The sequence below is a fragment of the Dromiciops gliroides genome, chromosome 1, assembly GCF_019393635.1.
Source record: "Dromiciops gliroides isolate mDroGli1 chromosome 1, mDroGli1.pri, whole genome shotgun sequence".
Lineage (NCBI taxonomy): Eukaryota > Metazoa > Chordata > Mammalia > Microbiotheria > Microbiotheriidae > Dromiciops > Dromiciops gliroides.
This window is the reverse complement of record NC_057861.1, coordinates 701,623,308-701,638,505: the sequence shown is the minus strand read 5'-3', so window position 1 is coordinate 701,638,505 and position 15,198 is coordinate 701,623,308. Positions and strand designations below refer to the sequence as shown.

At 53.1% G+C, this 15,198-nt stretch overlaps 1 protein-coding gene across 1 annotated transcript; it reads left to right on the top strand.

The window, feature by feature from the left end:
* The first annotated feature begins 954 nt into the window (after positions 1–954).
* Positions 955–14,363, top strand: ABTB1 (ankyrin repeat and BTB domain containing 1). Its single transcript, XM_043975951.1, has 12 exons — positions 955–1,195; positions 4,660–4,722; positions 5,878–5,933; positions 6,442–6,586; positions 7,152–7,311; positions 7,650–7,695; positions 8,386–8,502; positions 8,640–8,758; positions 8,965–9,063; positions 9,566–9,733; positions 12,474–12,674; positions 12,892–14,363. The coding sequence occupies exons 1-12, from the start codon at positions 1,140–1,142 to the stop codon at positions 13,096–13,098; spliced, it is 1,437 nt and encodes a 478-aa protein (XP_043831886.1). The 5' UTR covers positions 955–1,139; the 3' UTR covers positions 13,099–14,363.
* The last annotated feature ends 835 nt before the right edge of the window (positions 14,364–15,198 follow it).

The window sequence follows — 15,198 nt, the reverse complement described above, 5'->3', positions numbered from 1 at the left end:
GCTTCCTGCTCAAGGAGATTGGTATCTCAGAGCCACTCTCTCTGTGCCATGCCTTTCTCCCCATGAGAAGTCCAAGGACTTCTTTCATAGTTTCCCTTCCTCAGCCCCGAAATAAACTACCAAATTATTCTAATTGCTTTTGTGTGCAAGACGGTGTAATTCTTTAAAGAGGAATTCCTAAGGACCCCAAACCCCTATCCCTTCCTAAACCCCTTATCCCATTTTTGCCATGACATAGGGATGTACTAGGAACTGAAGATACAAGCTGGCAACAATAAACATTTATTAAGCACACTCGGTCCTCTGTGGAAAGCTACACCATAAACACAACAATTCTTAAGAATGTGCAAAGTTCAACTCCAGCGTCAGACTTAGAGCTGAGGGGCTCCAGAGGTCATCTAGTCCCTCATTTTTTAGATCGGTGGTTTGGCGGGAGTCCCACAGGGATCCGGGGTCGTGGATTTAGGGCTGGTATGGACCATAGAACTCATCTAGCCCGTAGTTTCTTAAACTGTGGGTCGACCCCGTATGGGGTCGTAAAAAATTTGGCAGCAAATGTTTGACTTATATACTTATTTTATATACCTATATACCCGGGGTCCCGAGTGGAAAGAGTTTAATAAGGCCTGATCTGTTCCATCGCTTTCGTTATTACAGACGAGGAAACTGAGTCCCAGGGAGGTTCAGTGACTTGGCGGAGGTCCACATTGCAGAGCACAAAATCGCACCCACGTCCTGTGGCTGTACGTTCCTCCCGACCGGTGTTCGGGCCGCTGACCCTTCGGAAGGCGCTTATAATCTCGTGGGGGGTGTGGGGGGGTCTTCTCTCAGAGCCCACGCAGCGCAGCCTAGAACGCCGCCGCCGGCTGCCGCCCTCGAACCCGACGTCGGCGGGGCTCCCCACACCTAGAACCCGGCGTGAGGGCAGTGGGTCGTTGGTCCTCGGGCTCCAGCCGCCGCAGCGGCCGCCCCGCCCCGGGGGCGGAGCCGGGCCTTCGGGCCTGCAGTGTTTACATCCGCCCGGGACTGGGACGAGGAAGGGCCGTGAAAGGGAAGGGCCGTCGCTGTCTTCGCCGCCGCCAGAGTCTTCGCGAGCCCCCGCCGAGCCCGAACCCACCGGGTCATGAGCGCCCCGGGCCATGGACACCAGCGATCTCTTCATCAGCTGCAAGAAAGGAGACGTTTGCCGAGTCCGGTGAGGGGGCCGGGGGCCGGGGGCCGCGGGGGAGGGCAACCTGGAGGCGGGGCAGGTGTGCAAGGACTGGGGGATGGGAGAAGTTGGGGGATAGGGGACGAGGTGATGCGAGGGGAAGTAGGGGATGAGAGGAATTGTGCAGACATTGGGAGACGTGCGGGATGGGAACAGTGGCGAGGTGGGGGATGGGAGATGTGTAGGAATGAGCGGAGGTGGGGGATGGGATCAGGTGTGCCGGGAGGGGTGGATGATGCGAGTGAGGGGGATGGGGGGATGGGGGGATGGGGAGAGGCGTGCGGAGATCGGGGAGCCTGGGCTTGGGAAGGAGTGTGTAGATGAAGAAGCGGAGTGTGCAGAGGACAGGTGGGGCATGCCAAGGTGCAGAGACTGGAGAAGTGGAGAGTTGTGGGAATAGTACGCAAAGTTCAAGGGGCTTCGGGGAGGGGGGAGGGCCGCGGAATGAGGGTGGGGGCCGTAGAGCCCTTTTCGGTTGTGGCCTGGAGCTCTGGGGTGCAGAGCCAGGTCGGAGAATGGGGGTGATGGGCACCCTGGTACCTCACCGGAGCTAGAGTTTTGTTCTGCACGGGGCAAACAAAGAGGGTCACGGGCGTCTTCTTCCCCAGAGCCAGTTGCAAGGTGGGGGGCTGGGGCGGGGAGGGCAGGCAGAGGGCAGGGGATGAGCTCCCTGACCACATTCCTGCCCCGGGCCCTTCATTCTCCACACCTGCACCTCATCTTGTCTTCAGGGGGAGCAGTGTTTTCCTTACAGGGAATTCAGGATCCATTTCCCTTCTTTTCCCCCAGTGTAGAGGTGACCACCTGAGTATCTAATGGTAGGACTAGGCCTGTATGTAGGTGAGATTGTCCACCAGGACAATCCCCTTTCCTTCCTCCCTCTGCTGGCCTCCCTGAGCATTGCGTGAAGCTGATGAAATGAGGACGATCTCTGACTTTGCCCTTAATGCCCTGTTCACCGCAAGCCCACCCACCCCCATGAGCCAGGTACAGTCCGGACAGAGCCTCTCCAGCCTGGGGCTGGGCCAGACCTCAAGGGAGGTACCTTTAAGAGGGACCCAGTTCCTGGGGGTTTGGGGGGGTGATATATCTGGAGCGGGGAGCTGGGTCGGCCTTTTGGGCACAGGGCAAGACAGTCCCTTGAGCAGATAAACGTTGGTGTTCAGAGCCTGAGACGGGAGAGACCCTAGAGGAGACCCTTCACCCTAGTTCTTGTCCAATGGGTCCATCCTTATGGCCTCACTTCTCTGGTAGCTCTAACCCAGGCAAAGCCACCACAGGAACCCTCCGCGAGCTCAGGCCCTAGGAACGTGGATCATCCAAAACTGGGGACCTGGGGTTGGGGGGATGCCTAATGCATTGTACCCCAGGAAGAGATTTTGTTGACGTGCAGATGTTCTCACCTCTTGCTTCCCTAAGAGGAAGTGGCCATTGGTACAGACTTCATTTCCTCACCTCCTTTCTACCTTAGCACATTTGTCTTTCTTGCCTTAGGGGCCCTCCCTTCAACCTGCATTCTTGCCCATGTCTTCGTGCACCTCCTCTTAGTAGTCGGCTCCATCTCTCTCTCTCTCTCTCTCTCTCTCTCTCTCTCTCTCTCTCTCTCTCTCTCTCTCTCTCTCTCTCTCTTTCTCTCTTTCTCTCTCTCACTATAGCAAATCCAATCACTCCCTCTCCACTGACTACTTTCTCCAAACTGTCAAAAGTCTCTATAAAGAGAAAAAAATGCTTTCCTTCTATCTATTATTTCTCTTTCTAGCTACCACCCCATTTCTTAAGGAATCCTGTACCCGCCTTGCTTCCACCCACTTTTTTACCCCTTACAAGCAGGGCTCAATCACTGGACTTACAAACGGTTTTCCAGGGCACCAATGACCCACCCAGTCGATGGATTCATTGGCTTTTTCTCAGGCCTCATCCTCCCATATTTTTTGGCTTCATTTGTTGCATCCTTCTTGAAACTGTTGCTCCTCTGCAGTCACTCGGTTCTACTGTTACCTTTGGTGTTTATTTCCCCTTCCTGGCTTCCCTTCTTCCTTTTGGTCCCTAACCATGTGACTTCCTTTGCCCACTTCTGTCTCTTGGTTCCCTGAATTTCTGCTCCTATTTCCCCAGGCTCCAACCCTCCCCTGTATGTAGATAACCATGTAGTAACTGCTTGAGATATTGAGGCTATAAAGAGAAAATGAGACAGCATTATGTGGGGAAGAGATTTCAGACTCAGAACCTGGGGACCACCCAGTTCACATCAGGCCCTGATTTGGGGAGACATTTAACCTTTCTGAACCCATTTCCGCATCTGTAAACAATGGGAATAATAGTAACTAATACCTTGCAGCCTGCTTTCTGTACCTTAAAGCAGTGGTGTCAAACTCAAGTAGAGGGGCAGCTAGGTGGTGCAGTGAATAGAGCACAGGCCCTGGATTCAGGAGAACCTGAGTTCAAATCCAGCCTCAAACACTTAACACTTAGTAGCTGTGTGACCCTGGGCAAGTCACTTAACCCCAATTGCCTCACCAAACCCCCCCCTCCAAAAAAAAAACCAAACAACCCTCAAATAGAACTGGGACCACTGAACTGTACATAGAGATCCCTTCAGGCTACATATTATTATTATTTTTTAAATTTTTTTTGCGGGTCAGTGAGGGTTAAGTGACATGTGGGAAGGGGTGGTCAGGAAGGCCCGGCTTTAAATCCTGCCTATGACACACCTGAGGCATCACCCTGGGCAGGTCATTTCCCCCCAGCAAGGCTTTTAGCTGCAGGGAGAAGGGGCCAACCTGCACTGGGAGAAGGGCTCTCCTCCCCGACTCTCCTGAGATGCTGCCTCTGCAGCTTTTATTATAACCCTGTCTTTGGCACCATCCTCCCTCTGCCACTTCAGGCCTCTTTTTCCATTTAGCTTCTGGGAATTTCCTACTCAGCATTCCTCCAGGATTGTAAGTTCAGCATTTCCCAAACCAGGCTTATTTTATCCTCTGATATCAGCTCTTCCTTCTGCCTTCCCTCTTTCTGTCCTTGGGTTCCCTTCCTTCTTTCTTGTCCCCCATAGCTAATCAGTCACCGAGTCTTATAGAGTCTTTCTTCAGAATCTCTCTCTCAAAGGGCCACTTAGGTGGCGCAGTAGATAAAGCACCAGCCCTGGATTCAGGAGGACCTGAATTCAAATCGAGCCTCAGACACTTGACACTGACTAGCTGTGTGACCCTGGGCAAGTCACTTAACCCTCATTGCCCCACCAAAAAAAAATAATTCTTTCTCTCATCCTCCTCCATCCTTTCTGTTCCCAGGACCGTTATCTGTCCTGTGAGAAGAGGCCTAATCTCTAGTGGTTTTCTACTGGGCCTCCCAGTCTCATGGATCGGCGGAGTCCCCTGTTTTCTCGAGGAGATGGATGACTCCCACTGAGGAGGCATGGCTCCAACCTTTGCTTTCTTCTTTCCCTTCAGCTACCTTCTGGAGCAGAGAGATGTGGAGATCAATGTCCGGGACAAATGGGACAGTACCCCTCTGTGAGTATCCCCGCCTCCCCCAGTCTCCTATCAATCAGTGATCAAGGGTGAGGTACCGAGGATGTAAGTACAAAGGATGAGACCAGCCCTCCTCCAAAGAGCTCACGTTCTCACGGGGCATATGTGAACACATACTTTACACATATAAGGTGAATAAATAGAAACATAGACAAAGTAGTGTGATGCAAGGTATTGTGGGAAGGAACTGTACTACTTGGTGGTGGGTAGGGAGGGGGTGCTTGAGCAGTGTCTCTTTTGTGTGTGTGTGTGTGAGGCAATTGGGGTTAAGTGACTTGCCCAGGGTCACACAGCTAGTAAGTATTAAGTGTCTGAGGCTGAATTTGAACTCAGGTCCTCCTGACTCCAGGGCCCATGCTCTATCCACTGTGCCCCCTAGCTGCCCAAGCGCCACCTAGCTGCCTGAGCAGTGTCTTAAAGGAAGAGGAAGAATGGTATGAAGTCGAGGAGAGTCAGGGATGCACTGCAGGCATGAGGAACAGGGAACAGGCTGAATTGCAGAGTGTGTGGGAGAGAAAGTGATGGCTGATGGACTGGAAGGATGGGTTATGTAGGGCTTTCAAGGCTGAAGAGCAGAGTTTCCGCGATATTAGAGTTGAACGAGTAGGGGAGAAACATACTTTGGGGAGGAAGGATGGGAGGCCAAGCCAAGAGCTGGGGCCTTAAAGAGGGGGCTGGCCACAGCCCTGATAGTATGATTCCAGGGCAGCTAGGTGGCGTAGTGGATAAAGCACCAGCCCTGGATTCAGGAGGACATGAGTTCAAATCTGGCCTCAGACACTTGACACTTACTAGCTGTGTGACCTTGGGCAAGTCACTTAACCCCCATTGCCCCGCCAAAAAAAAAAAGATAGTATGACTCCTAGAGCACTTTACAGCTTACACTGCCCTTTCTGTGACAATCGTGAGGTAAGTTGTTTAAGGGCGACATTTCCTCCCTCTCCCACTGCACCCATTTTAGAGATGGGGAAACTGTCACCCAGCTAGGGAGTGTTAGAGCTGGGATTTGAAGCCCCAGACTCCTTGAGCCCTCTGCTCTTTCTAGTACTGTAAGGGTACTGTTTGGCCCTAGGATGAGGGGAAGGAGGTACACATGCTATAACTTGCTCTCCAGAGTGGATATTTTTTCCCTCACAGATATTATGCCTGCTTGTGTGGACATGAGGAGCTTGTACGTTACCTTCTGGCCAATGGTAAGCCCAGGAGGGGATGAGAGAGAGAGAGAGAGAGAGAGGGTGGGGATATGGGTGTGTGTGTGTGTGTGTGTGGTTCTCCCTTGAGAGAGGGGGACACCTTGAGGTGGGCTGGGCCTAGAGATCAGTAGGGGGCCTAGTGGAGACCCTTCTTTGTGGTCCTTCTACCAGCCTGAGGCCTTGGCCTGGGGAACTGTTACATGCGTGAGAGTTCTAGCTCTTTCTTTTTGGTTTTCACCCTGACAGCACCACCTCCTGCTCATCCTGTAAGCTTGGTTGGGGTTCCGTGGGAGCACATGGTGTTTTATATGCTGACCCGGTCAGCATTTCCACTGATGGGTTTAGAGAGGATGGGGTCCCAGGGAGCATTGGAGCATGAGGTGGTGGGGCTGGGATGGGAGTCTTGGTGTTGGTGGGCCTGGGGTGGGACCAGTGAACTAAGAGCTGGGCTCAGTGTTGGGCAGACAGCAGAGAGAACAGGCCATGCTTATCTCCCATCATCCCTCAGGAGCCAGGTGTGAAGCTAACACTTTTGATGGGGAGCGCTGCCTTTATGGGGCACTGAGCGACACCATCCGTCGGGAGCTGAGGGATTACAAGCAGATCACCTCCACCCGAATGCAGAGGGATTATTATGATGACTTTCTGCAGCGGTGAGGGGCTGGGGGAGGGCCTGAGGCTGCTGGTCTCCCTTCTTCCTTCCTTAGGGAAGAGGAGGAGAGGAAATTCTGGGTCACCAACTCATTTGGGGCATTTTAGTGGGCATCCCTTTATGCCTCCCAACTGTCCCCAGATAGGCCAGAGCTCATGCCATTTCCCACAGCAATGAGGAGGCCAAAGGGTGGCAGAAGTTCCCATGCCAACTTGAGATTGTTTTCTAGTGTTATCTCAAGGCATAAAATTGGACATTTTACTATCTTCCCTTGCCCCCCCCCCCACACACACACACATCAGAGATTAAACTGTACGGACTGAAAAAGAGCCAACTCATGGGCCCAGGAGTGTTGGGGGGAGATAAGCCGTGTCTGGACATAGCTTCTTTCGGCTGCTGTCCTGTTTATAGACCTCGGGTCTTGGCTCTGAGGAGAAGGATCCGTGGGGCCTGGAACCCAGGGAGAGGACAGGGAATGGGGTAGGGATGAGATGATAGCATTTCCCCCTCATGGCCCATGGCCCCTTCCCCTCCGTGCCCCTGCCCACCCAGCCCCCTCCCCCCAGGCTCCTGGAGCAAGGCTACCAGAGCGACATTGTTTTCATCGTCCATGGGAAGTCCTTTTGTGCCCACCGATGTATCCTCAGTGCCCGGAGCAGCTACTTCGCCAACATGTTTGATACCAAGTGGAAGGGGAAAAGCGTGATCGCCCTCAAGCACCCACTGGTATGGCCTGGACCATGGCCCTGAAGAATTACCCTCTGGGCCATGAAAGGGTCTGTCCCTAGTCCTCAGCCCCCAGGAATAGGCAGAGTCACATTGCCCAGCCTGGGTGGACGTTAGCTATGGATGGGACCTTTGGCACCCTGAGCTAGGCATGGCAACCCCCCACCCCCCCAGGGCCTTGATGGTTAAGTACAGGGAACAAGGATTAGAGGAGAACAGTCAGTCTGGACTCAGGGGAGGGAAGCCTGAGGAGGTATGAGGTATCCTTGCCAGGGAGGGGGACGGAGCTCTGCCTGGGAATGCCACGGTTCTCTCTGACATTTCCTTTCTTTCCACAGATCAATCCCATGGCCTTTGGCTCCCTTCTGCAGTATCTCTACACAGGTGGCCCCTCTCCTGGGGGCTGGTGATGGGCAGGGCTGGGGTGGTTGGGGTGGGCTGGTCATAGCTTAGTGATCTCCTGTGACCCGCTTCATTTCTGTCCGTTGAGCCCGTGCAGGAGATGGGCATCAGTCAGAACTCATTCCAAAGTCCCCAGTAACCTTGGCCTTCGATTGTGAGAGTTTGGCATTGTCACATAGGGGTCCTTTCTGGGCATGGTGAGACGGTCCTCTTGGATCATCTGCCGCTGAGAAGGGTGCCCTTCCTTCTCAACCTTGAATGAGGCTTTTGTGTTGAGAAGGGGTTCCATGCATTATGCACTCATGCAGTCCCTTGCCCGAGGTATCCCTGGGCATGTTTGTCACTGCAGTCACACTCCAGGGGACACATCTCTCTCTCTGTGTCAGGGATGACTCGGTTTCTTCTTTGGTCTATTAGGGTCAAGTCCTAATCAAGCTATGTCCTGCCTCCAGGCACCTCAGGAGTTAGTTTCTGAAATTTACTGATGGGGAAACAGGCAGCAATCTGCCTCTGCCGTATAGCCTACATTTGCACAAGTTAGAGGAAGAGGCCGGGAGGCCTCGTTCTGAGGCCATCCCTTGCTTTCCCCCACATCCAGGACAGTAACTACAGCCTGCCCAGTGAGGAAAGCGGAGCCCCTCCCTGACAGCCGTGCTGCTCTTCTCTCTGCAGGCCGCTTGGACATCGATGTGGAACACGTGAGTGACCTGAAGAGGCTGGCCAAGCAGTGTCAGCTGCAGGAGCTTATCACCGGCGTGGAGACCAAGTGCAAGAAGGCCTATGAGTTTGGTGAGCCCTGTTGCTTTGGCCAGTAGCTGCCCATTGACTCTGGGCAGTGGGCAGAGCTGGGGCTTCCCCAGGTTGGGCCAGTCTGGGCGGCTGGAGGTGAAAGGAGCCTGCCTGAAGCTGCGCTCTTCCCTTGGCAGTGGCCTCGAAGCCAGGGACATGTGTGAAGGTGCTGACCATTGAGTCACCCCCTGCCGACTGCCGGCTCCGGGAAGACCTGGCGTTGCTGGCGGACTGTGCCTTGCCTCCGGAGCTCCGGGTATGCTCGGGGTCCCAGCCCAAAGCCCTGTCTTTTCCAGCCCATCCCCATGCCCAAGGGGGTGGTGCAGGGGTGAGGGTGGGATGTCGAGGAGGGCTACTTCTGACCCTTGCCTTTCTTCTGAGGCCCATACTGTGGCATTGGTGGCAGGTGCTTTGAGTCAGGCTGCCCCCCCCCATTGTCCCCCTTCTTGCTTCATTCCCTAGGTGGGCTTCGGAGAATTACCTTTTGATAGTACCGACAATTTTAGCAGCTGTCCTGATGTCTGTTTCCGTGTGGCCGACTACAACTTCTTGTGTCACAAGGTGCCTGCCCTCGGCATTGCCGTCACCAGTGTTCATTAGCCCAGTCTAGAGCTCACCCTATTCCAGTTTCCAGAAGCTGTCCCTGTCCTCCCAACCCCTTCACCAGACCCTACTTCATCTCTTTCTCAACCTCACCTTATGTCTTGCAATTCTTGCCCCTTCCCAGATCCCTCACACAGATTCCCTATCATTAGGTCAGTGGGATGTGGGCGCCATTTTCTTGGAGGTCAAGGAGGCAGAGGTGTGGAGTTTTAGTGAAGGCCGTAGAGAAAAGACCTTTGTTCTTAGGGGGCAAGGAGAGCCAGTATGGAGGGAAGTGCTGGCCTTGGAGGTAAGAGGTCCTGGTTTCAGATCCTGCCTCTGACGTTTAAGTGGCCATGGGCAGATCACTTAACTGGAGGGTGTTAGACTGGGGACCCTCTAAGGCACCTTCTGGCTCCAAGTGTATGTGATTATGTGATGGAGCTGGTGACACCCCCCCCCTCCCCCCCGCCTTCCCTAGGCCTTCTTCTGTGGCCGTAGTGACTACTTCCGGGCTCTGCTGGATGACCACTTCAGCGAGAGTGAAGAGCTGGCTACCTCTCCTGGCCTCCCTGCGGTCACACTGCATGGCATCTCCCCCGACATCTTTACCCGAGTGCTTTACTACGTGTATAGTGACGACACCGAGGTCAGCTGCCTCCCCATGCTCTCCTAGTCATTCACTCACTTCCTTTCACACGTATTGAGCATTTGTGATGTGTATGCAGGACACTCTCTAGCTGAGTGTTAGGAAAGAGACAAAAATGAATAACAGGCCCTAGCCTAGGAAGTCACCGCGGGGAGGGAGGGAGGGAGGAAGACACACTGGTGTGTGTAACAGAGGAGACTGGGACCCTCTATGAGGGATAGAGACTGTAAGAGAGAGTGGGTGTTCACACTAGGCTTTGAGAAGGGGTTGGACCATTACAGAATGACAGAACCTCAGAGCCCATCTGAGCCAAATCCATACTTGACCAATTCCCCTTCAATGACTCCATGCAGCCAGCCTTTGCTTGAAGCCCTCTGGGGACAGGGAGCTCATTGCCTATAGTGGTGACATCAAGCTAAATACCCCAGGACCTTTCACAGGTCTTCCTTCAAACGGCTTGATCTCAAAACCTGTCCTTGTCCTCCTTTCTCTCTGCTGGATGTTCTCTTGATTATTGACGTCTTTCTGAAAATGCAACACTCAGGGTTGAGTATGACCAGTCAGGTGGCCTGGTACTGCTTGTCCCTTCCCTGTATTGGATGCTGCTGACCGTGGTTGGAAGGCCCCAGATTTCCTCTTGCTGCTCTACTCTCATCTTGTTCTTGTGAAATTTTTTTCTGAACCCAGTGTGATTCAGCGAGCATTTTTTAAGCACCTCTGTTGTGCTCAGCACTGTGCCGGGCAGCAGATACAAATACAAAAGAGGCCATCCCTCTCCTCAACGAGCTTACCTTCTACTGGATTGAAAAACAGACTTTTATTGTCCTTTTCTTTTCTTTTCTTTTTTTTTAATGAGGCAATTGGGGTTAAGTGACTTGCCTAGGGTCACACAGCCAGTAAGTGTTAAGTGTCTGAGGCCAGATTTGAACTCAGGTACTCCTGAACTCCAGGGCCCGTGCTCCATCCACTGTGCCACCTAGCTGCCCCTTTTATTGTCCTTTTCAATCACCAAGCATTTTTTGCGTCTCCCACTGACTACAACTCCCAATTAGAAGAAAAAAATCCTTGTAAAAAGTTTGCATTCTACTTTACATTTAAATTTCTCCTTTTTTAAACTTTAAATTTAACGTCATCATCTTAGATGTTACTCTATCATAGGACCATAGATCTAGAGCTGGAAAGGACAGTAGAGGACCAGCCTCCTCATGGTACAAATGAGGAAACTGAGGCCCAGAGAGGTTGGGCAACTTGCCTATGGTCACACAGCTGATAAGCAGTAGCAGATCTGGGGAATAAACTCAACTCCTGCTGTTCTTCCCACTGTACTTTGCTGCCCTCTAGTGTTCTAGCCTGTCATGACTTTTTTGGATCCTAACTGATATCCAGTGAGTTTGCTATCCCTCCTGCTTTGTGTCATCTAAAGATTTAATGGGCATGCCATCTATGTCTTCCGTCAATCTGTAAAATGAAACATGTTCCAAAAGCGCAGGGCCAAGCACAGAAGGAGGCCTCACTCCCAAGTTGTTGGAACAGCCCGTTGGCTGTGATTGTCCTGCACCTACCTGCACTATTATCTGGCCCATGTGACGGTCAAATGCAGAGCTGATATCTGGACAAACTTCTCCTGATTGTCCAGGAAGCCTCTAAGAAAAGGAGATGGAGTTGGTTTGGCCATCCCTTCAATAATACACTCTAGGGGGCAGCTAGGTGGCACAATGGATAAGGCACTAGCCTTGGATTCAGGAGGACTTGAGTTCAAACCCAGCCTCAGACACTTACTAGCTGTGTCTGGGCAAGTCACTTAAACCCCATTGCCCTGGAAAAAAAAAATAATAATACACTCTAGAACGGGGAGATTTTGATGAGTGAAGATGTGGAGGTGGAGATGGGGGAAGGCATTCTGGGCCAGGGGAGTCATGTCAACAGCTACAGAGGAAAGAAAGCCCGGGATAGAAAACCCGGAACGGCCTGCCTCTCGTAACCCCAGCTCCCTTCAGGACTCAGCTCAAGAGGCCTTCCCATTTTCCTCCGGCCCACCATGTTCTCTGAAATTACTTTGGCTCTAGTCGGGCTGTATTTTGTGTTGATTTATCTATGTACTTGTTTCCATACCAGTCTCTGTGCCCCTAGTAGAATGTAAACTCTGGTTGGGCAAGGACTGTTTTCATTTTCGGTTTTTGATCTCTAGTGCCTAGCGTTGAATCGGACTGAGTCAAATCTAAGGCATGTGAGAGGGTGAACTTAGCATTTTCCGTGCCTGGCACATGCTAGGTGCTTTGTAAATGATTATTGATTGGTTGAGAGAAGTCTCACCAGGTAGCTGAGGCTAAGATCGTAGAGTTTTAAGTGCCACAGTAAGGAATATGATTTCGTTCCACTGCTATTTGTTTTTTGGGTTTTTTTGTGTTTTTTTTTTTGGGGGGGGGCCAATGAGGGTTAAGTGACTTGCCCAGGGTCACACAGCTAGTACGTGTCAAGTCGTCCTGAACTCAGGTCCTCCTGAATCCAGAGCTGGTGCTTTATCTACTGCGCCACCTAGCTGCCCCCTTGTTCCACTGTTATTAAAGGCTTTAGAGGAGGGGAATACTTCTGTTGGGGATGTGCTTTGGCATCACATCCCCCCTCCTCATATGTAAGGGAGCCAGTTTGGAGGATCCTTCTGTGATCCCCGTGTAGGGGCATGAGGTCCTAGACCAGGGTCCCCAGCCAAGAGGCCATGCCTTCCCTGTCTGTTCTGCAGCTGTCCCCGGACATTGCTTATGATGTGCTGTGTGTGGCTGACATGTACCTGTTACCTGGCCTGAAGCGGCTATGTGGCCGCAGCCTGGCCCAGGTGTTGGACGAGGATAGCGTGGTTGGAGTCTGGAAGGTTGCTAAGCTGTTCCAGTTGACCCGACTGGAGGACCAGTGCACGGAGTTCATGGCCAAGGTCATAGAGAAGGTGGGAGCCAAGGCTGGAGGGGTTGAGGTTGGGGCCATAGAGAAAGGAAGGCTGGGGCGGGTGGGAGAGTCAGATTTGGGCCCCGATGTGGAAGGCTCAGTCCGAGCTTCCTCTACGGACAGATCAGTGGAGGGGGAGGCTCCCCAGGCTGGGGTTTCTGCCCTACCCCTGCCCCCTGGGACTCCTGGTCAGACCTTTGCCTTGGCTTCCCCTCTAGCTAGTGGAACGGGAAGAGTTTGTGGCGGCTGTGAAGGAAGAGGCTGCAGCCGTGGCTGAGCGGCAGGAGACAGACTCCATTCCCCTGGTGGACGACATCCGTTTCCACATCACGAGCAATGTGCAGACCTACAGCGCCATTGAGGAGGCCAGCCAGAGGCTGCAGGTCCTGGAGGAGCTTCTGGCCAGCATCGGCCTGGACTGTTGACTTGTAGATGCCGATAACTGGGGGACCGAGGGACCCCCTCCCCTTTCCCACGAGGGCTTGGTGTGGCTTCCCCCTTGCTGCAGAGAGGCACCAGCCCGAACACAGGGCTCTGGCCCAGCTGGACGCCGTGGCATCTGGACAGCTTTCTCTAAGTGGCTTTGACGTCGGCTTCCCCCCTTTCCCCGAATCTGGGGGAAGCACTGATTATATCCTTGGGGTCGGAAGCCCCAATCACTATAGGTCTTGAATCTTTGTCTGTAGAAGCTAAGAATGTATTTTTTTGCTAGGCAAAGGAGAGAAGCATTGACAAGATGGACTTCTCTTCTTGACCACATACATATGTGTGGGCAAAGCCCTCCCCCCCAGACCCTCCAGCCATGGGGCAGATGGGCTTTTCACTCCTATGGGACATGGGCGGTGGAGATCATTCTTCCCCAGCCTGCCTTATGCCATCCAGGTTTCCCCTCACTGTGGGGGAAGAGAAGGTGCAGGGATCCAGATTGTTCTCAGCTCATCTCTTGAGGGGAGGGGTCTTTGCTTGTTGGCCTCATTTTCCTTTCCTCTGCTTAGAAGGATCAGAGCCTGGTCCCAGAGGATGCATTGTCCCAGTGAACGTCCCTTCCTTCACCACGTGGGCCCTTGACCACACGTGGGCCAAGAGCCAATCACGTCGTGGTCTCTAGCTCAGGCTTTGCATGTAATGGAGAGAGGCAGGTGGCTCTGTTGGGGGCATCCGAGGCTTCCCCAACTGCCCCATGACACTATCAGAGTCCAGTTTGGGGCCAAACTGGGTACTTTTGGTCCCTGGGGCCCAGCCATGGGTGCTTCCCTCCCCCCCCTCCTCAAAGCACAAACAGGTATCTCCCATACTCTCCTGGTGGGGATGTGGGAGAGTGATTTTTGTTTGGGGTGACGAATCCTGAGAAAGCTGGGGTGTTGGGCAAATGGGGCTCCCCCAAAGGACCCCAAGGCTAGATAAAGCCTGGGAATTGTGCTAAGGCCAGAGAAAACCGATCTGGGCTTGTGAGGAGAGTTGTTCTCCCTCCCCCTCAACTCCCCCCCAGGCTGATTATGGAGGCCTCCCCAGGTAGCCTTGCTCAGAGAGGAGAGGGGAGGGGCTGAGAGCTGCCCAGCAACTTTCCCTCAGAAAAAACAAATGCCCAAACTGCAGGTTTTCAGAGCTAAGATCTATTCTAATATATACTATTTAAAAATAAAACAGAGGAGCATGTGTGCGGCAATAAAAATATATTTCCCTATGATTATCTCGGCGACGGCTTGTTAATTATCTGGGGTTTATTATATCTGGGGCTTGGCTGCGTTTTCTCATCTGTTTTATTTTGGAAGCTGCTCCCTGGGGCTCTGTCTTCCTCATTTCCCAGCCAAGATCTGTTTTCTCTGCCTCCAGCAAATCCACCAGCCTTTGGAGGCATTGCTTTCTCTGCTCTGAGGGCCTGTTGAGACATCAGCTCTGGGGCTCTGGGTCCTAGGCTCCTCCTTCCTGGGCCCCACAGAGGGACTTGATGGGGTTGTGGGGAGGTCGACCTGGCTTCCTCAGGAAGAAGCTGCCCCCCTGACCCAGGACTGTGGCAAGTCCAACCAGGGAAGAGCAGAAGCATCACACTGAGGGAAGGATGGATCCCTGACAGGAGGAGGGGGTGTGGCCGGCTCCACGGCCAAGGAGTCCTGGGATAGTTGGAGAGAGCTGGCTTGGAACTGAAGCGCATATCCCTCCATACCTTGCTGGGATCTGCCATCAGCCCAAGCCGCTGACCTCGGAGGGGTGATGCCTTTTTGTGTGGTGCAGGTGATGGGGGAACTGAGCCCTGCTCCCATCGGGGCTGGAGTCAGGTTTCCAAAGCCATGACCTTGGGCTTGGGAGTTAGACTCCAGAACCCACCGCGTGGCCTTGGGCAAAATCACTTCACTTTGAAAGGGGAGGGGCAATATCCACTCTTACCTAGTCACTGCATCTTTGTCAGGAGAGCTCCTCCTGGGAAACCATCAAGGCCTAATAGAAATGTAAGTTATCGATATCTTCCTGCGAGTCCTTTGGCTCTGTCTCCAGGGGAACTCGCAGAGGGAGGGCATAGTCCTCTT